Genomic DNA, 19,658 nt, shown 5'->3' with positions numbered 1-19,658 from the left:
TGTGTCGGAAGTCGCTTCTACTTCCGCCGTTTCGGCTCCTCCCTACACTTCCGGGCTGCCAGGTAGCGGCCGAGGCTCCAGGATGATGGAGACGGAGCGAATCGGTGAGGGGCAGTGGGTGGAAAGGAGGAGTAGACAGGGAATGACCCTTGACCCCTGACCTGTGACCTTTCCCCCGTAGTGCTACCTCCCCCAGATCCTCTGGACCTGCCCCTTCGGGCCGTAGAGCTGGGATGCACAGGGCGTTGGGAGCTGCTGAATGTGCCTGGGGCTCCAGAGAGCACCGTGAGTGACTTTTGATTGACCCTAACCTTGACCCTCATTGAACTTAGAACCTCCTTCACCCTCATCACAGTAGGATCTAACTTGACCTGGCTCTTCTGTCTCTGGACGCCTGTCGTCCGGGCCTAGACTGGTGCTGGACAGACTCCCAACCCAGTGGACCTGCTGTGGGTCAGAGCCCATGGGGGGACAGAGCTGGAAGCCCTGGGGATACCTTAACTCTGAGAACTGCTCTTTCAAATGTGTCTTTTCTCCTTGGAGTCTTTTTCTCTCTCCAGGGCACTTGTTGGTGGCTGAGATGCTAGCCTTTGAGCACCTGGCTCTTCATCCTTAGGTCTGGGACCCCTTTTCCTAAAACTAGTGATTCTGAAATGTCAGTGTGCCTCATGATTAGTAGGGGGCTTTTTTCATTTATTTTTTTATTGGAATATAATTGCTTTATAATGTTGGGTTAGTTTCTGCTGTACCACGAAGTGAATCAGCTATATGTATACGTATAACCCCTCCCTCTTGGACCTCTCTCCCATCTCCCCCCATTACGCTCATCTAGGTCATCACAGAGCACCGAGCTGAGTGGGGGAGCTTTTTTAAAATACAAATTCTTAGGTCCATAGGTCCTGAAATCCAAAATCTGTATTTTTAACCAGCACCCCAGGTAATTCGGTTGCAAGCCGTTTGTCCTGTAAAGCAGAACCACCTTTGGAAAATAGTCCTTCAGCCTGATTGTCCTAGTCTCTCTGGGACATCTCCCATTTCTGATCTAAGTATGAATTCTATCACCTTCTCTTTGCTCTGTGTCTTACTCTCTTCTCTTACCTTATGCGTCTCATCTTGCCCTTGTTCCAGCTTCCCCACGGCCTCCCTCCCTGTGCCCCAGATCTGCAGCAAGAAGCAGAGCAGTTGTTTCTGTCATCTCCCGCCTGGCTGCCTCTGCACGGTGTGGAACACTCAGCCCGGTGAGGGGTCTAGAGGGGCCTGGACTAGGGAGGTGGGTCCCTGAAGAAAGCTGGGACACAGGAGAAAGAAGACCTGAAAATTACTTTGCTTCTGTCCAGAAAATGGCAGAGGAAGATGGATCCTTGGTCTCTCCTGGCCACACTGGGGGCCCCAGTCCCCTCCGACCTACAGGCCCAAAGACACCCAACCACAGGCCAGATACTAGGCTACAAGGAGGTAAGAGGTCACGGGCCACGAGAAGCAGGGTTGGGAAAAGGGGAGTCAGAGGCAAGCTCAGCCTCACTGGCGCTCTGATCTCTTGCGTCAGGTCCTGCTAGAGAATACAAACCTGTCGGCCACGACCTCCTTGTCTCTTCGCCGGCCACCCGGGCCCATCTCCCAGTCCCTGTGGGGGAATCCAACACAGTACCCATTCTGGCCAGGTGACGCTTGTGGAAATGGGATGGTAGGGAAGGAAGCCCTTAGTCTCCACCCCTCCTGTGTCACTCCCACCCCATGAATCCCTGTTTGTTCAACCTCTCCCCAGGGGGAATGGATGAGCCCACCATAACAGATATGAGCACTCGAGAGGAGGCTGAGGAGGAGATAGACTTTGAGAAAGGTGAGGTGGTGCCGGGATGGACCCTTGGGAGGTAGGGCTCTGAGTCTGGGCCCTGAGGAAGAGGGGCCCGGGCCTGTCACTGGGTCCTTGCTAGCTCTTCCATTTCCCTGAGTAAATTAGGAAAAGGTACCCCTTCCATAACAACCTTTACTGTCAACTTTTGGAAAATTGTCACAATAAATACCCGCAACTGCGACGCCTGTGCTGTGAAGGATGTCCTTTAGGTTAATGTACCATGTGACTTATACGGCAGTGTGCAGGAGCCCAGATTCTCTCTCTCTGTCCCTGTCCTCCAGATCTTCTTACTGTCCCACCTGGCTTCAAGAAAGGTGTGGACTTTGCACCAGAGGGTGAGTTTTAGTTTTGAGATGGGGGCGTGTAGGGGAAGTGGTGCCCTTCTTCTTCAGAGCAGGGGTGGACATGACCAGGCCTCCGTTTTCGCCTTGCTCCTCAGATCACCCGGCTCCAGCTCCCGGCCTGCTCAGCCTCAGCCGTCTGCTGGAGCCCCTGGATTTGGGTGGGGGCGATGAGGATGAGAGTGGTGAGGCAGTGGGACAGCCAGGCGGTCCCAGACGGGACACTGTTTCAGCCTCTCCCTGCAGTGCTCCCCTGGCCCGAGCAAGCAGCTTGGAGAACCTAGTGTTGCAGGTTGGTGGTTCTGGGCGGTTGAGGCAGGAAAGAAGGGTCTTGTCACAGACAGGGTGGGCTGGCCTGGTTGGGTCCAAGGGGAAGACTGGAGCATCTTTTGGGAGGAGTGGTAACAGAGAGGTTTCTGACTGTATCTTTATTGACCCTACACCCCTTTCCCCTTCCAGGAAGCGTCCACAGCTGTAGCTCCCCCAGAGCCTCCCAAGCCCCCCCCTCAGGAGCAGTGGGCCATTCCTGTGGATGTCACCTCCCCTGTCGATGATTTCTACCGACTCATTCCCCAGCCAGCCTTCCGGGTAGTGTGGCCCAGTCCTCACGTGCTCCCCCACCTCCTCCCAGCCCACTCCCTGTCTCCTCTCCCCACCAGAGGCCAGATGCCTTCAGGCCAGCTTGGACCTCAGTCCCAGACTGGCCTCACTCTGGCCTTCTCCCCGCTGCCCTGAATGTCCTGTGAGCTGGAGGCAGGAAGACCCCTCTCCCTTCTCCAGCCCCCATCTATTTCTCTCTCCCACAGTGGGCGTTTGAGCCAGACGTGTTTCAGAAACAGGCCATCCTACACTTGGAACGGCATGACTCGGTCTTTGTTGCGGCTCACACGTCCGCAGGGAAGACGGTTGTGGCTGAATACGCCATTGCCCTTGCCCAGAAACACATGACGCGGTACAGTCCCGTCCCCAGCTTCCCCTTCACCAGCCCTGTTCTCTCCTGCAACCTTTCTAAGTCTCATCTCTTCTCCACCTCCCTACTTCCTCCTTTAGATGAGAGTTTTGGGGGAGAAACTTGAGGCAGGGGTCCAGGGGGAAATGAGAAAGTGTGGGGAGTTTAGTTAGTTTCGGAAGGGATTGGGGGACAGAATTTTTCCCGGGTAATTCCATGAAGGGGAACGTGAGGGAAGTTAGGGTGAAGGGGGGCGCCTGAGCTCTGTGGCAGGCTTCTGGGAAGGCTCGGGGTGGGAGAGGAGGTGACCTCAGCGTGGAGGGACCGGCTAACTTCATGCTCTCCTCCCAGCACCATCTATACTTCGCCCATCAAGGCTCTGAGCAACCAGAAGTTCCGGGACTTCCGAAACACATTTGGGGATGTGGGACTTCTCACCGGGGACGTGCAGCTGCACCCAGAGGCCTCTTGCCTCATTATGACAACAGAGATCCTTCGGTGAGAGATGGGCACTCAACACGGGTGGGTTTTTGGTCAGGAAGGTGAGGCTGCTCTGGAGAGCATGTTGGCTGAGTTGAGGGTAGAGACAGGAGCCACTGGGAAGTCAGCCTTGGGTCTCTTTCTTCCAGCTCCATGCTGTACAGTGGCTCGGATGTCATCCGAGACCTGGAGTGGGTCATCTTTGATGAGGTTCACTACATCAACGATGCTGAGGTAGGGGGACAGGGTCCCCATATCCTGGCAGTCCCCTCCTGTGGGGCTGGTTCAGCAGCTCCTCTATTCCACACACCCTGCGAACCTCACTGCCTCCTCTGCTCCGACACGGAACCCTGTGCCCCTTCCTAGGGGCAGAAGGGCAGCCCCCTCTGAGCTGTCTTCCATCCCTGTGCGCAGCGTGGAGTCGTGTGGGAGGAGGTGCTCATCATGCTTCCTGACCACGTCTCCATCATCCTTCTGAGTGCTACTGTCCCCAACGCGCTTGAATTTGCTGACTGGATTGGGTGAGACTTGTGTCCTGGGGTGCTTGGGTGAAGGGGGCTGTAGCGTGCCTCAGTCGGGGCCGGGGGCATAGACTATCACAGCAGGGGGAGTGGTCAGGCCTTGGGGGTGGGGATGAGAAAGGGGTGCAGCCGGGGAACATGTCCAGCTTGGGAGGCTGAGGGATCCCACCTGGGTCCAGATCGCTTCGCAAGTTGAGAGACAGGATGACGGGGACGGCCTTCCAGTCCGGCTCCCAGAAAAGACCAGGTGAAGCCAGAGTGCGGGAAGATGGTGGGGATGTGGGTTCCTCCCCACACTCCCACCCCTGATCTTCTGTCTTCTCCTCCTCACTCAGGAGGCTGAAGCGTCGCCAGATCTATGTGATCAGCACTGTTGCTCGCCCAGTCCCCCTGGAGCATTATCTCTTCACGGGGAACAGCCCCAAGACCCAGGGGGAGCTCTTCCTGTTGCTGGACTCCCGAGGCACCTTCCACACAAAGGGGTAAGCCTGAGTTGGGAAGAGTCAGGGCTGGGCTTAGCTGGGTGTGACTGATCGCTGCCCCTCCCCTGCCCCAGGTACTACGCGGCTGTGGAGGCCAGGAAGGAGCGGATGAGCAAACACGCCCAGACCTTTGGGGCCAAGCAGCCCACGCATCAGGGGGGGCCTGCACAGGTGAGAACTGGCAGGCTTTGTACCCACCACCGCCTGTTTCTCCCGTGTCCTTCTCCCCTCATCCCTAGGTGTTTGGAGTTGAGCTCTGAGCACTGCCTGATCTGACTCGGCTTCAGTTCCCGCCACTTCGGCCCCCACTGGTTCAGGGACTCAGTCTCCACTCCCTTCTCCCCACTTCCCCAGGACCGTGGCGTGTACCTGTCCCTCCTAGCCTCCCTCCGCACCCGTGCGCAGCTGCCTGTGGTGGTGTTCACCTTCTCCCGTGGCCGCTGTGATGAGCAGGCCTCGGGCCTCACCTCCCTTGACCTCACCACGAGTTCAGAGAAGAGTGAGATTCACCTCTTCCTGCAGCGCTGCCTCGCTCGCCTCCGAGGCTCTGACCGCCAGCTGCCCCAGGTATGGAGGGGGGAACCCAGAGACTGGTGGGGATTGGGTGTTCCATGACCCCATCCCTGATCTTGGGCCTCGGCCCCCAACAGGTTCTGCACATGTCTGAACTCCTGCACCGCGGCCTGGGTGTGCACCACAGCGGCATCCTGCCCATCCTCAAGGAGATCGTGGAGATGCTTTTCAGCCGTGGCCTGGTCAAGGTGCACATGCTGGTGGGAGAGGGACTCCCCAAGGCATTCGTTGCCCCCTTAGGGGAGGGGAAAGCTTTTAGGCAGGACAGTGCAGTGGTTAAGAACTTGGGCTCTGGATCCAGGCTGCCTGGGTGTGAATCCCAGCTCCACCACTTACTCACTGTGTGACCCTGGGCAAATTACTTAAAGCTCCCTGAACTGTAGATTTCACATTTTAAGATGGAGATGTATGAGGTATGAACACGCAGTATTCAGAAGAGAAACCCCAAAAGCTAGCAAACTTACGAAGGTCATTAGTCATCAGAAGAATGCAAATTGAAATACTCACGAGCTAGGACTTTACAGTTATTAGACTGGTAAAATATAGGAAAGTGGCTAATGCCAAGTGTTGCCCAAGACGTAGGAGACTGCAGGATTACAGGAACCCTTGTACAGGTGTGGCCAGTCTGAAGTGCATCCTGGCACTCTGGAGGCAAAACTAAGTATATACATACTCTTTGTCCCTAAATTCCCCTCCTGAGTGTAAATCACAATGAAATTCTCAACCCTGGTCATTGAGGGAACACGCCTGCTCTTCCTTTGTTGGCTGTACTCTTGTGGCAGGGTGTTGGTGGTACCCCTTCACTGGGAGAGCCGGTAGGTAGGTGTACAGCACGCACCCACAAAGTGTTCTGCAGCAGTTGGAAGCAGTGGATTAGATATACCACAGGAACGTGGATGGATGTTGAAAACACTACATGGAAGAAAAGAAGAAAAGAGAAGGAGATGTGTAATTGCCTTTACGGCAAATTGTAAATTATACACAAAATAAGACACATTTAATAAAACACATTCACGCAAAAAGGTACGCGTTAAATACAGCGGGATGATTGATATTGGGGGGATGGGAGTGGGATATAGGGGTAAAAGGAAAGGAATAGGTAGCTAAATAAATACAACATACTACATACTGTAGATTTGCCTTGAGAGTTAAATGAGGTCCTGTGAGTGAACCGTCTGGGACTGTGCCCCGTGCCTTCTTAGCCTTGGCTACGAAGTGAGGTGGGCTTGGCCAGGGCTGGGCCACAGCTGCGTGTAGCCCCGTTGCTGATCCCCTCCCCCGTCCCAGGTCTTGTTTGCCACGGAGACCTTCGCCATGGGTGTAAATATGCCAGCCCGGACAGTGGTGTTTGACTCCACGCGTAAGCACGATGGCTCCACCTTCCGGGACCTGCTCCCTGGGGAGTATGTGCAGATGGCAGGCCGGGCGGGCCGGAGGGGCCTGGACCCCACAGGCACCGTCATCCTGCTCTGCAAGGGCCGCGTGCCCGAGATGGCGGACCTGCACCGCATGACGATGGTGAGCCGGGGCAGCGTGAGGCCGGCTCTGGGCACCTGCTAGATTCCGCCAACCCTCTTCCCTTCTCCCCTCTTTCTGCTTTCCTTTTGCCTGGGAGGAGCCAGGGTAGGAGTGAGCAAATCCAAGGATGAGATTGGATCTCCTCTCCTCTAGTCTTTTTTCACTGTGAATATGGAGCTAGGTGGGACCTTGGAGAGTCTATTATTTAGTCTCACTCCCTTGTTTTGCAGAGGTGAGCAAGCAGTTTGTCTAGGGCCCTGTGGTTGCGGAGCTGGGACTAGAGCTGCTGGGAGTAGAGCAGCTGAGCAGCAGGTCTCCCCTCGCCTCACTGGCTTCTTTGGCCTGGCCCAGGGGAAGCCGTCCCAGCTGCAGTCCCAGTTCCGCCTCACGTACACCATGATCCTCAACCTGCTGCGGGTGGACGCCCTCCGGGTGGAGGACATGATGAAGAGGAGCTTCTCTGAGTTTCCATCCCGCAAGGACAGTAAGGTGAGGAGGTGGGCGTGACCAGGCTGCCGTGAAGGATGTGGACGAGGGAAGCCAGGCCTGGACGAGATGGGCATCCAGAGGCCGGTGGGCGAAAGTGGAGGGTTCTGGGCCTGGAGACTCTTGCTGCACACCCACACTGGCTTCTCCCAGGCCCATGAACAGACTCTGGCTGAGCTGACCAAGCGGCTGGGGGCCTTGGAGGAGCCTGATGTGACTGGCCAACTCGCTGACCTGCCTGAGTATTACAGCTACGGGGAGGAACTGACAGAGACCCGGAGCCTGATCCAGGTACGTGCGTGTGAGTGTTGGGGGCAGGGGTGGCAGACAGGGAGGAAGAGACTGTGACACTTTGGGTACTCCTGAACTTAGTCCTAGTGTCTCTGTGACACTTCCTCCCTTATCCCCTCTTCACGTCCCTGCCCTTCAGCGACGCATCATGGAGTCTGTGAATGGGCTGAAATCTCTCTCAGCGGGAAGGGTGGTGATTGTGAAGAGTCAGAAGCATCACAACGCCCTGGGTGTGATCCTTCAGGTGAGGGCAATGGGAATTTGAAGCCCAGAGGCAGGGATGGGGCCGAGCCCTATCTCATCTTCCCCACTTGGCGAGGGGCCGGTTGTATTCACCAGTGCTCTCGTTTTTGACTCGAGCCCTCCTTTCCATCCCATCCCCACCACTTCATGCTCACCTCCTTGTCCTTCCCCCAAGCTCTGCCCCCAGAGTCTGCTCTGATCACTTGACTTGGTTACCAGTCCATACTGGCGGGCTCTGCATGGCTGCACCCCAGTCCCTGCCTGAGGTTGGTGATCTGGTCTCTACCTTTGACGTCCACTCCTCACACTGCCCTGTCCTGGCCTCCCCGCCTCCCCTAGGTCTCCTCGAGCTCCACCAGCAGAGTATTCACGACTCTGGTCTTGTGTGATAAGCCCACGTCTGAGGACCCGCAGGAGAGGGGGCCAGCCTCCCCCAGTGTGCCCTACCCAGATGACCTCGTGGGATTCAAGCTGTTCCTGCCTGAAGGTGAGAGTGGGACAGACGGCCGAGTTCCTGACAGCAGCAGAGTTGGGATGCCTGGGCCCACGGCAAGGTCTGACTCTGCTCTCCCCTTTTCACAGGGCCCTGTGGCCACACTGTGGCCAAGCTCCAGCCGGGAGATGTGGCTGCCATCACCACCAAGGTGCTCCGGCTGAATGGGGAGAAGATCTTGGAGGACTTCAGCAAGAGGCAGCAACCAAAATTCAAGTCAGAGATGCTGGGGCGGGGACCACGTGATGGGGGGTGGGGAGGTGTGGCTGGGCAGGCTCCCGCAGCCTGAGGAAGAGGAGCCTGCGCCCCAGGTCCCAAGACCTGCTCCTTTCTCAGGAAGGAGCCTCCCTCTGCGGCCGCGACAACTGCTGTCCAGGAACTACTACGTCTGGCTCAGGCCCACCCAGCAGGACCCCCTACCCTTGACCCTGTCAATGACCTGCAGCTCAAGGATGTGTCGGTGGTAGAGGCGGGGCTCCGGGTCCGGAAGCTGGAGGAGCTGATACGGGGGGCTCAGTGTGTACACAGTCCCCGTTTCCCTGCCCAGGTAGGTTCCTGGATGCCAGCTTCCAAGCTGGGAGGGGGACTTTTCCTCTCATTCCCTGTAGACTGGCCACCCCCATCGCAGCCCTTGTCCTCAGTGCACCCCTGCTGAGGGCGAGGAGGCTAACATGCTCCTGCCGGTGGTTCCCTGTAGTACCTGAAGCTGCGGGGGCGGATGCAGATACAGGAGGAGATGGAGCGGCTGCGCTTCCTGCTGTCGGATCAGTCGCTTCTGCTGCTCCCTGAGTACCACCAGCGAGTAGAGGTGGGAGGGCAGAGATGGGGCTGGGGGGCTAGTGAGGAGGAGGTCTGCAGGCTCCCAACACCCACCATCCTTCCAGGTGCTCCGAACCCTGGGGTACGTAGATGAAGTGGGCACCGTGAAGCTGGCAGGGCGGGTGGCTTGTGCCATGAGCAGCCATGAGCTGCTCCTCACTGAACTCATGTTTGACAACGCGCTGAGTGCCCTTCGGCCCGAGGAGATCGCGGCCCTGCTCTCCGGCCTGGTCTGCCAGAGCCCCGGGGACCCTAGTGATCAGCTCCCAAGCACCCTTAAACAGGTAGGGGACGCCCACCTCCGTCCCACCCTCGGCCGTGGCACTTCCAGTCCCCGACCCCGTGTATTCCCCACATGCCCCATCCAGCCCTGCAAGTGCCCCTAAGAGCTGGAACTGTTTCTTCCTTGATCTGGGTCTCCTTCCTGGAGTAGGAAGGCAGGGCTGAACCTCTCCTCCCCACCTGCAGGGGGTGGAACGTGTCCGGGCTGTGGCCAAGCGGATCGGTGAGGTGCAGGTGGCCTGTGGCTTGAACCAGACAGTGGAGGAATTTGTGGGAGAGCTGAATTTTGGCCTGGTCGAGGTTGTGTACGAGTGGGCCCGGGGCATGGTGAGTAGCTGGGGTTTGGGGCTTTGTGGACTCCTGACTGGGGAGAGGCTGCCCAGGCCCTACCGTATTCAGTCCCCACCCTACTTCCCCCACAGCCCTTCTCTGAGTTGGCAGGGCTCTCGGGGACCCCCGAGGGCCTGGTGGTCCGCTGCATCCAACGCCTGGCCGAGATGTGTCGTTCGCTTCGGGGGGCGGCCCGCCTGGTGGGCGAGCCTGTGCTAGGTGCCAAGATGGAGACGGCAGCCACCCTGCTACGGAGGGACATCGTCTTTGCAGCCAGCCTCTACACCCAGTGAATGACGCCTGTGTAATAATGTAACAATAAAACAGCAAACCACCTGTGTGAACCTGAGGTGTTGGACAGGGATGACAGCTCAAAAGACAGCAGGGAGAACCACCTAGAAATACGCCTTTATCTGTGCACACAGAAACAGGACCAGCCCCTGCGAAGCATCAGTCCTTGGGGGAGGGTGTCTTGGGGGGTGACAGGAGGTCCTGGGTCATGGCTTCCACGTACCATGTAGGCAGGAAGGCATGGGGTGCATCTCGATGTTCAGACACTGTGACTGGGCTGCCAGGCTCCCAGGAGAAGAGGTAGACGAGCCTGCGGGGCAGATGGAGTCCCGAGTTGAGGGCTGGAGGCTGAGCTTCTGGGACCCAGAGGGGAGGGACAGAGCTGAATGCCTCACCTGGGGTCATCCTGGACAACTGTGTTCTGGGCAAAGCTAAGGAAGGCAGCACAGAAGTTCATGCACACGGAGGGATTCCAGCCATCACGGTCATTCTGGAGAAAGCCCAAGAGGATGCAGAAGACTGGCAGTGAGGGCGAGGGTGGGAGAAGGGGAAGGTGGACTACAGATCCCTGGACACTGGACCTGTGGTCTTGGCACAGTGCGGGGGGGATACAGGTGGGAGCTGTGACACCATTGCCTTACCCTGACGTATTCAAACATCTCCATGGTACGAAAGGTCTTGAGGGAACAGACAAAACCCTCTGGGTTACGGAAGCCAGCAACAACATTTGGGACCCCCGGGAGGAATGACTGAGCCCACCATTTCAGGAGCTTCCGTCTGTCAGGAAAGGCAAGGGGTCAGTGGGACCCCTCCACCACCCTCCAGCCTCCTCCTCTTCCCCCAAGTCCCCTTCCCAGCTGTCAATCCTAGGCTCTCAACCTGCCCGCCCCCATCCTGAACCTGTAGAAGCTCTTCCGTTGGCCAGGGCTGTGCATCTCCTTGGAGGTCTTGAGCTCCACATAGCAGGTGGGGGGCTGTGTGGTTGGGGCCTGGGGGTCTATGCAGTCTACCTCCCCGGAGAAGAGCAGAGGATGGTTTCCCAGGCGGCTGCGTAGCACAGAGCAGAAGGCCACGTTGGTGTTGACCTCCCCAGAGGGATCTGTGGAGCCTCCAGGTTTGTCTGCACAAGAAGAGAAACAGGAGCAGGGCTGGGGTCTCAGTCTCTGGGGAAGGGGGAGTGGGCCACAGAGCTGGGGGCAGTTCTCACCTGCACACATGTACTGCTCGAACTTGTACCCCATGTACATAAGCTCCTGGAGGACGGGTGGCCGGGTAAGCCTCTGAACCCGAGCAGCCGGCGTCTCCACCTCACTCAAGTACAGTGTCCCCTGGAACCGGGAGGCCGCCAGCTGCCAGCCTTCCTGCCGCTCATATGGTGTCGTCAGCAACTTTGTCAGGTGCCCCCGCCACGTCACTATGGCCCCTGCCAGCCAGCCTGGACCCCTGAGAGGGAGGAGTTAAGGGCTGAAGGTCTGACACAAGCATTGGCGCACGCGGCTCCCCCAAAGAATAGCATAAGGGTTGACCCCACTCCCGCTTTGGCTCTCCCAGTTTTAGAGAGTAGGTGTAGGTCTCGAGAGCTACTTGTGTGCTATGATTTGCTCACCCCTCTAGCCGGCCTCGGTGCTCCAGGACCCAGCATAGCAGGTGGTCCAGCCTCTCTTGGACCTCTTCATCCCGGGGCCTGTATCGATCAGGGTATCCGTCTCTGAGGTCAAAGTTGGGGCTTTGACCATTAGTGGGAGGTGGGCAGTAGTACCGCAAGGCTCGAGCATCTCCATGGTACTGGCGTTGTGCATCCAGAGAAAAGCAGCCCAGTTCAGAAGGGCGCCGGTAGAAAGGAAATGGTCCAACGTAGAGGGCAGGGTCTGTGGGCAGTGAGGATGCTGGGAGGAGGAGCTTGTTCCAAGGCTCGGCTTCCTCTATCTTTCCGGCTCCTCTCTTAGTCCCTCTGGACTCCATGAGGTCCTGAGAGACGACGGGGAAGTTCCCTTTTTAAAGAGAAGGGCTGGAGAAGAGAGACTTCTAGTCAGGACTAAGCGAGCCTCCAGATGGCCAGGCTCTGGTTTTGAAACATGCAGGCCCCATGTCCTCAAACAGAACCATGGCCAGGTGCACATCACACCTTTTCCCTTGACCTATACCCCCACCCCCAGTTCCTCCAAACGCAGTGAGGTTAGGAAGGATGTCTGGGCTCAGATCAAGGCTCTGGTTACCTCAAATCCCGCCAACCTCGACTTCCACCTTCACAGAGCTATGACGTCACGGCAGGTACGTCACATGTCGAAGAGGGACGCAAAGGTGGTCCGACCCCCGACCCCCGCTCTCGATGACGCAATCACTCAGCGACAGTGGCGGCCTAACCCTTCTGGGGGTGGGGGTGGGGGCCAGTGCGCTTTACACCAGGAGGGAGATCACAGCGTGGCCACCTGTGCCCCTCCGCACCTCCCAGGCCTCCCCGGACGTGTGGCTCTCGGAGGAAGCCAATCAGCAGCGGACGTGGGGCCTCAGCCAATGAGGGTGGCGCTTGTATCTGTATTGGCACCGCCCCTCCCAGCAAGGGCCAAAGGGATGACAAGTTGACGCCCCTTTCGTCACTACGTCGGCCTACTAAGACCGGGCTGACTGGTCTCTAACTGGGGGACGCCCAGGGAGCCCGTGCGTCACTGCTCTGCGCCGGATGACTATTTTCGTGTTCTCTTCCTTCAGTATCTATCTACCTTTTCCCCGCATCCACAGGATCCCGGGATATGAACCGGAAGAGGCATCGCCTGGTCCCGGAGGCCTTCGGACAGAAGAGGCGGCGGGAAGGAGGGGATGTAGAGGCAGATCCTTTGCGGGGAGAGTCAGGTAACTATGGCAACCCCGGGGCGAGGCTAAAGACCCCCAGGTGGGAGCGGCTTCGCCTCTGGTAACCCTGTATGTTGGGACAACAGCACCCCCAGGGTCGTACCCCCGCTTCTCCCCGCCCCCGTTCACGTCTCAGTGACCCGGTCTCTCCTCCCAGGGTCTGCGCGCGCGGCAGTTGCGGAGCTACTGCGGCTGTTCCCGCGAGTCCTGTTTGAGGATGCGCTACCGCCCATCGCGCTGAGGAGCCAGGTGTACAGCCTAGTGCCCGACCGGACGGTGGCTGACCGGCAGCTGGTGAGGGGCGTCAGAGCGACCGACCGAAGGCGCTTCCGTGCCTTGCGGGCACTTACGAGGTTCTCCCCATCACTCACTCGGTCCACCAGCTATTCTGCCATTCAGCAAGCGTTGGGTCTTTCTGGGCCAGGTATTGCGCCAGGCACTGCGGTGCCAAGGAGAGTGCTACAGAGAGCATGCCAAATCATGAAGGTGAAAGAGCGAAGCTTTTGGGGAAACTGAGTCACCGTGCGTGGTTCGAGCCTACAGCGCTAGGAATGCAGGCAGACGTCAGATTAGGACAGGCCTTGTACGTCAGTATTTCCATCTTCCACTGAAGGCGGTGAGCTGGTAGAGAATGTTCAACAGGAGAGAGAACGGTGTTTTGCACGGACTGGAAGCAGTGAGATGAGGTAGGGAGATCAATTAGGAAGATACTGCAGCTGAGAACAGGTGAAGGCCTAAATTAGGGCAGTGTATAGGGAGGGAGAGGATGGGTGAGGAATGTGGAGAGTGGGAAGAGGGAGGAATCCAGAATAACTTTCGGATTTTCTGGATGACTGAGTAGTTGGTGGAGTGAATAGAGTAGGAGAACATTGAATTGTTGGGGGCAGATGATGTGTTTGATTTTGCACAAGTTGAGTTGGAGGTGCTTGTGGGGCATCCAAAGGCAACTGGGCAGTAGACAGTTGGGTGAGGGTTTGGAGAATTCTGGGCCACTCCTACAGAACTGGAAGTCATCGAGATGTGAGTAGTTGTTCAGTCTGTGGATGTGGGTGAGACTGATAGGAAGAGGGAGGAGAGGAGCAGTTTTTAACCTTTTCACAAACTTTAGAAGACAATGAAAGCTATGGCTCTCTCCAGAAAAATGCATATATATATATATATATATATATATATATATATATGGCATATGTACAATTTGGGGGGGCAGGGGATTGTTTCACAGATCCTCTGAGGCCAAAGGTTAAGGACCCCAGGTTTGCAGTGACAGATAATAGAGCCAAATTCCCAATGCTGGGAGATACCAGCATTTAAGGCAGTGTTTCTCAAAGTATGTCCTGAGTTCTACATGTACCAAATTACCTGGACTGCTTATTCAAAACTACAGGTTCCTGGGACTCTCTCAGTGCGAATGAATTAAGATTTCTTGAGGTAGGACCTTGGAATCTACATTTTAAAGCTACTGCCCCAAGTGATTCTTAATGTGCCTTAAAATTTGTGGTTCAGTGGCAGTGTTAGAACCTGTGATTCAAGGCGGTGGTCTGTGATGAGGTCAAGTAAAATAATATCCAGTTGGATTTAGCACTTGGCAACCTGTCAGGAAGAAAGAATAGAAGAAAAGGGAGATGGAGACTAGCTCCAGTCTCTTAAGGAAGCAAGTCAGAACCACTCCTTATAGAGTATTTGTTGTTTTTAACCTATCGGTGTTAGCTTAAATTTTAGAAAAGCTTTAAAATTGCACAAAAGAAAATATAAACACACACAATTTAAAGAATGTTTATAAAGCAAATACCCACTTAACCATCACCCAAGTCAGACTGTACAACACGACCAACAACCCACATATATCGTTCTCTGATCAAAATGTCTTAAGTCCCTGGGAGGTGACACACTTGACTGGTATGATAATCATTCCCTTGGTTTTCCTTATGCCATCTATATGTTTATTCATAAGCTATATAGCTTAGTTACCTACTTTTGAACTTGATATAAACAAAATCATACCATATGTATTTATTTACATCTTGTTTCATTAGATGAATATTTTTGAGATTCATCCGAGTTGTTACATGTAGCTATAGTTAATTCATTTTCATAGATTTCCGTTTTATGAATATATCCCATTTTGCCCATTCTAGTGGAAGAAATTGTATTTTTTTTTTTAAGAAATTGTATTTTTTAAGAATTTGTCAATTTCATCTAAATTTTCAAATTTATTGGCATAAAGTTTGTAATCTCATTTTATTGTCTGTAGAATCTTGAGTGATGATCCTTTTTTCATTCTTTATATTGGTTATCTGCTTTTTCTAGGTTCTCCTTTCCCCCTTTTTCCTTGGTCAGTCTCACCAGGGTTTATCAATTTTAATAGTCTTTCAAAGAATTATCATTTAGCTTTGTTGCTCTCTCTTGCATGCATGTTTTCCATCTCATTTATGTTTCCCCTCTACTGTTGGGTTTATTTTACTTTTTTTCCCCATTAATTTTTCTCCTCTATTCTTTTCTAATAGATGCATGTCAGACTGTCGTTTCCCCCTAGGTTCTGAAATATATCTATATCATCTGTCAAGTTTTGGTATATGTTTTCATCATCATTCATTTCAAAATATCTTCTAATTTCCTTTGTGAATTTTTTCTTTGACTTACTGGGTTGATTAGAAATGTATGTCTTACTTCCTAAACATTTTCTAATTACCTTGTTGTTAATGATTTCTGGCATAAATGATATTATGGCCAGAGGACGTACACAATATGATTTCAGTCATTTGAAGCTTATTGAGACATGCTTTGTGCTATAGGGTCAGTTTTGCTAAATATTCTATGTATTTGAAAAGAATGTGCATTATTCAGTTACTAATTTCTTAGTAACTAAAATTATTGAAATCTTTCATTTCCTCACTGATTACTATTTTGTCTATTCTGTGTGTTTATACAAGTTGGATTAATGTACTTTTGTGATTTTGTTATTGGCTCTTCAAATACTTCCCATACCTTATTATCTCTTTTCTTTTTTTTTTAAATTTTGTTCATTTATTTATTTTTTTTGGCTGCGTTGGGTCTTTGTTGCTGCATGCGGGCTTTCTCTAGTTGCTGTGAGCGGGGGCTACTCTTCGTTGTGGGCTTCTCATTGCGGTGGCTTCCCTTGTTGTGGAGCACGGGCTCTAGGCACGCGGGCTTCAGTAGTTGTGGCTCGAGGGCTCTAGAGTGCGGGCTCAGTAGTTGTGGTGCACGGGCTTAGTTGCTCCGTGGCATGTGGGATCTTCCCGGACAAGGGCTTGAACCCATGTCCCCTGCATTGGCAGGCAGATTCTTAACCACTGTGCCACCAGGGAAGTCCCCCAATTACTTCTGTGAGTTCTTGTTTTTACTTAGATATTATATTAGTCTGGTAATTCCTTATTATCTTGTGAGCTCTTTAATGCTTAAACGATTTTTAAATAATATTTTTTGCAGCATTTTACTTAATTTTCAGTGGGTGAGTTAGTCTTGCTATATTCCTAGAAACACAAGTCCTGGTTTATTTTTATTTGTTTTAAACATTTTATCCCATATTCCTCTCTACCTTCTCCACCCAAAATCTGGACTGTTAATCCTTGAGGGCAGGGCCCATGTCTTAATCACTATTTTATCTTAGTGTCTGCCTATGATTGGTCTTAGAAAATATGTATTGATTGTTTAACAGATAACTGATAAGGTGAGCGGGTGAAAGACTAACTGGAAGAGACTATTTGGTGATCCACTTGATTCTCTCCCCATAATTTTTCCTTAGTTTTTTAGAGGAAAAAACTCCCCAATACTTGCAAACAAAATCTCCCTGCACAGGTGTCCAGAGTATAGCAGAACATCTTACCCTGACACCCTTCTTTTCATTGTCATCTCTGTGGAGACAGAAGGCGCTTCAAGAGCAGGGGGAGATCAGAATCATCCAGCTGGGCTTCGACTCGGACGCCCAAGGAATCATCTTCACTGAGGACTATAGGACCAGAGTGCGTGTGACTGTGTGTGTCATGGGGGCCAGGGGAGGGGGTACAGGGAAATTAGGGAATGGAAATAAAAAGAAGAGAGACGAGTCCCCCACCTCACATCTCACAGAGAGGGCACAGGTCTCTGGTAAGTATTGGTATGAGGGAGAGGAAGAAGAGGAAGAGGAAAAGCATGAGAGGTAGAAGGACCTGATTAGAAGGAAAAACATAGGAAGAGAAATGTTGTCTTGGGGATAGAGGTCAGTTGGGGGTGAAGGTGGGACCAGACCTTGTGTCTCATTTCTGGTTCCAGGTCCTCAAGGCTTGTGATGGCCGCCCATACGCTGGTGCAGTGCAGAAGTTTCTGGCTTCAGTACTTCCAGCCTGTAGTGACCTTAGCTTCCAGCAGGACCAAATGATTCAGACCTTTGGCTTCAGGGACCCAGAAATCACGTGAGACCTGCGGGACCAACAGAATCAGGCATCTGGCCCCTCCCTACCTCCCTCCAGTCCCATCCAGCCTCGTCCTCTTTCTTTTGGTGAACCTGTTAAAAACGCTGACTCTTCTTTTCAACAAAATGACCTAAATTTGTGCTCCGCCCCCAAGAGAAGAGGCCTCTCCCATCTGGGGCCTTGGAAAGAGCCCTGGACTACAATTTGAGAGATCTGGGTGGCTAATCAAATAGAGAGAGAGGCCTGGCAGGAGCCATAGATGCCTGATGGGAACCATGCTGAGACCAAGGGAATAGAGAATGGTAGCAGCCATGATGCCCCAAAGCATTCACATTCGAAAGAGCGACCACCGGGCAAGGGCTAAATAGAAATACCGTTTCAGGAGGCTGGGTCTGGCTCCAGCTCCCTACTTTGTAACCCATGATATACATGAAAGCATTTTATAAACTTTCTTTTCAGTAAGATGTGGGAAGAGCTATGGTGGGGTGTGCGTAGGAAGTGGCAGGAGCTCGGGCGAAAGGCCTCTGTTTCTCCCCTGGTGGTGGGACTGAGAGTGTGTCAGGGTGTGTGGTCAAGGAGGGCTTCGGAGAGGAGGAGCTGTTTTAGTGAACATGTAATGATAACAGGAGAAGAAAGTGTTGGGGGAGGGCAGTCAGGTAGGAGAACAGAGCAAGCAAGGGCATGGGGCACTGAGCAGCGTGGTGTGAGCAGAGAACTGCTCCAGGCTGGGCTTCTGTCATCCAGTCCCTTTGCCTGGGTGCCCAGGCTTCTGGAGACTTAGTGTCCAAACATTAGTGGGCGGGAGGAGAGAGGGTTCTCAGAGCGAATGCCTCATCTCCCCCTTCTTAGGCAGCTGGTGAATGCCGGGGTCCTCACTGTCCGAGATGCTGGAAGTTGGTGGCTAGCCGTGCCTGGAGCTGGGAGATTCATCAAATGTTTTGTTAAAGGTATCCTGTCTGCAGCTCAGGCCCGCAACCCCTCAAGAACACTTTTTGGTGACTCCTCAGGCCTCCAGGCCTTACTCACCATTCCCCTATCCCGCGCCACCTCTCCTCCAGGGCGCCAGGCTGTACTCGGCATGGTCCGAAAGGCCAAGTACCGGGAGCTGCTCCTTTCAGAGCTCCTGGGCCGGCGGGCACCTGCCGCGGCACGACTCGGCCTCGCTTACCATGTGCATGACCTCATTGGGGCCCAGCTGGTGGACTGGTGAGTCTTGCCCCCCAGCCTCTGGCAGATGACAGTGTAATGACCCAAGGTTGGATTTTCTCCCCACTCGTGCTTCATTCACTAGCAAAGCCCAGCTCCTCTCTCGTTCTCTGGAACCCGGGAACATCCTCGGCCAGCCTCGGCCAGACTCTGAGTTCTCCTCAGACCTTAGGCCTAGGTATCTGGCTCCAGCCTTGTCTTTCTCTTGCACAGTGTCTCCACCACTTCTGGAACCCTCCTCCGCCTGCCAGAGACATGAGGATTCTGCTCGTCGTTGCACAGCTCCCCGGAGTGGGGAGCAAGGGGCCCAGGAGTGCTGGCTGCCCTGGCTGAGACAGGGTCACCTTGGGAAGGCTTGGGAGCCAGGATGAGTGTTGGGCTCGCGTCTCTGCAGAGGGTCAGATGTGACTGCTGCTGTTTACCTGGGCTCTGACCCAGCGGGGGGTTTGGGCAATGCTTCTCTGCCCTTTCGTGCAAGTGGAGCCAGAAACGGTGCCAAGGCCATGGCTGCTGCCTTTCATGCAGCAAGGTGCTGCCACTCTTCTGTCTTGGGATAGGAAGGAGGGGCTTCTGGTGAGGCTGCTGAAGGAGGACAGGGTTCTCTTCCCTACATGTTGGTTTGAAATAAAGTACTTCTGCCTGTGATATTTTCTGGATGTCTTTTGTTTAATGTGACACGTGTGTTCGGGCACCTCGTTTTGGGGGTAGAGGTAAAGCCAAAGTTGGGCCTGAGCTTTGCCTCATTGTTCAGAGATTAAAAAGGGACGCTGAGGTCAATTCCCCCTCTGGCATGCTGAGGATGTGCCTGATATCCGAAACCACAGAATTTCTGTTAGAGGCTTTCAAAAAGCAAAAACCTAGCGTAGTTCAATTTTTATGGGGGTTTTAGTAAGAGGCAAGTCTCTTAGTACCTTGTTTGGTGGGACCAACAAAGAGGCCACGTGTCTCCAGCCGCTTGCTGAGCCATGCGGGGCCCTCCTGCACCTACGTACGTGTGTATATGCTATATGCCTACACACGCCCAGATACATGCAGTAGGTGGAGGTGCCCAGGGCATTGGGATGAGAGGGGTTAACAGGGAAGGACTGAGTCTCTGGGCCATGATTTCTTCAGATTCCCTCAGAGACCCAGGTGTCCAGGGTGCCCCCCTCCCAATACTGGGCCTGGGGCCAGTTGCAATTCTTGGTTATCACGTGGTTTCCCGGCTTAGCTGGGCCAGGGGAGGAGCCAGGTCCAGAG

The 19,658-nt window shown here is 54.0% G+C and overlaps 3 protein-coding genes across 4 annotated transcripts; 2 read left to right on the top strand and 1 right to left on the bottom strand.

Annotated features, from left to right (window-relative positions):
• Window positions 1–2: 2 nt before the first annotated feature.
• On the top strand, window positions 3–10,010 carry SKIC2 (SKI2 subunit of superkiller complex). The gene is made up of 28 exons (XM_065885586.1): window positions 3–104; window positions 182–285; window positions 1,129–1,238; window positions 1,338–1,455; window positions 1,547–1,661; window positions 1,766–1,840; window positions 2,137–2,190; window positions 2,295–2,488; window positions 2,656–2,784; window positions 3,003–3,148; window positions 3,497–3,643; window positions 3,775–3,859; window positions 4,040–4,146; window positions 4,482–4,628; window positions 4,703–4,799; window positions 4,983–5,195; window positions 5,279–5,389; window positions 6,489–6,719; window positions 7,071–7,208; window positions 7,359–7,496; window positions 7,636–7,740; window positions 8,079–8,226; window positions 8,322–8,448; window positions 8,569–8,779; window positions 8,930–9,040; window positions 9,117–9,335; window positions 9,520–9,660; window positions 9,756–10,010. The coding sequence occupies exons 1-28, from the start codon at window positions 83–85 to the stop codon at window positions 9,954–9,956; spliced, it is 3,744 nt and encodes a 1,247-aa protein (XP_065741658.1). The 5' UTR covers window positions 3–82; the 3' UTR covers window positions 9,957–10,010.
• Window positions 10,011–10,052: 42 nt separating this feature from the next.
• DXO (decapping exoribonuclease) lies at window positions 10,053–12,405 on the bottom strand. 2 transcript variants are annotated; one of them, XM_065885587.1, is made up of 7 exons: window positions 12,171–12,405; window positions 11,561–11,962; window positions 11,162–11,397; window positions 10,855–11,074; window positions 10,596–10,731; window positions 10,350–10,444; window positions 10,053–10,264 (listed from the first exon to the last, which is right to left on the bottom strand). In XM_065885587.1, exons 2-7 carry the CDS (start codon window positions 11,914–11,916, stop codon window positions 10,114–10,116), a joined length of 1,194 nt encoding a protein of 397 aa, XP_065741659.1. In that variant the 5' UTR covers window positions 11,917–11,962; window positions 12,171–12,405; the 3' UTR covers window positions 10,053–10,113. The 2 variants fall into 2 exon arrangements, with proteins under 2 accessions (XP_065741659.1, XP_065741660.1); XM_065885588.1 differs by having other exon boundaries at window positions 11,561–11,922; window positions 12,171–12,349.
• Window positions 12,406–12,661: 256 nt separating this feature from the next.
• On the top strand, window positions 12,662–19,073 carry STK19 (serine/threonine kinase 19). The gene is made up of 7 exons (XM_065885592.1): window positions 12,662–12,804; window positions 12,962–13,098; window positions 16,689–16,784; window positions 17,074–17,213; window positions 18,063–18,160; window positions 18,272–18,419; window positions 18,633–19,073. Exons 1-7 carry the CDS (start codon window positions 12,705–12,707, stop codon window positions 18,676–18,678), a joined length of 765 nt encoding a protein of 254 aa, XP_065741664.1. The 5' UTR covers window positions 12,662–12,704; the 3' UTR covers window positions 18,679–19,073.
• Window positions 19,074–19,658: the final 585 nt, after the last annotated feature.

Source organism: Phocoena phocoena, chromosome 10 (genome assembly GCF_963924675.1).
Source record: "Phocoena phocoena chromosome 10, mPhoPho1.1, whole genome shotgun sequence".
NCBI classification, from domain to species: domain Eukaryota; kingdom Metazoa; phylum Chordata; class Mammalia; order Artiodactyla; family Phocoenidae; genus Phocoena; species Phocoena phocoena.
This window is presented reverse-complemented; position numbering and strand designations above follow the sequence as displayed.

Excerpts from the sequence above, each read along its gene's own strand:
- SKIC2 (XM_065885586.1), top strand. The coding sequence starts at position 83 with ATGATGGAGACGGAGCGAATCG. Across the intron at positions 2,191-2,294 it reads TGTGGACTTTGCACCAGAGG|ATCACCCGGCTCCAGCTCCC; the intron begins GTGAGTTTTAGT and ends CTTGCTCCTCAG. Across the intron at positions 7,741-8,078 it reads CCCTGGGTGTGATCCTTCAG|GTCTCCTCGAGCTCCACCAG; the intron begins GTGAGGGCAATG and ends CGCCTCCCCTAG.
- DXO (XM_065885587.1), bottom strand. The coding sequence starts at position 11,916 with ATGGAGTCCAGAGGGACTAAGAGAGGAGCCGGAAAGATAGAGGAAGCC. Across the intron at positions 11,398-11,560 it reads CACCGAGGCCGGCTAGAGGG|GGGTCCAGGCTGGCTGGCAG; the intron begins GTGAGCAAATCA and ends CCTCCCTCTCAG. Across the intron at positions 10,445-10,595 it reads AGATGTTTGAATACGTCAGG|AATGACCGTGATGGCTGGAA; the intron begins GTAAGGCAATGG and ends GGCTTTCTCCAG.
- STK19 (XM_065885592.1), top strand. The coding sequence starts at position 12,705 with ATGAACCGGAAGAGGCATCGCCTGGTCCCGGAGGCCTTCGGACAGAAG. Across the intron at positions 17,214-18,062 it reads TTCAGGGACCCAGAAATCAC|GCAGCTGGTGAATGCCGGGG; the intron begins GTGAGACCTGCG and ends CCCCCTTCTTAG. Across the intron at positions 18,161-18,271 it reads CATCAAATGTTTTGTTAAAG|GGCGCCAGGCTGTACTCGGC; the intron begins GTATCCTGTCTG and ends CCTCTCCTCCAG.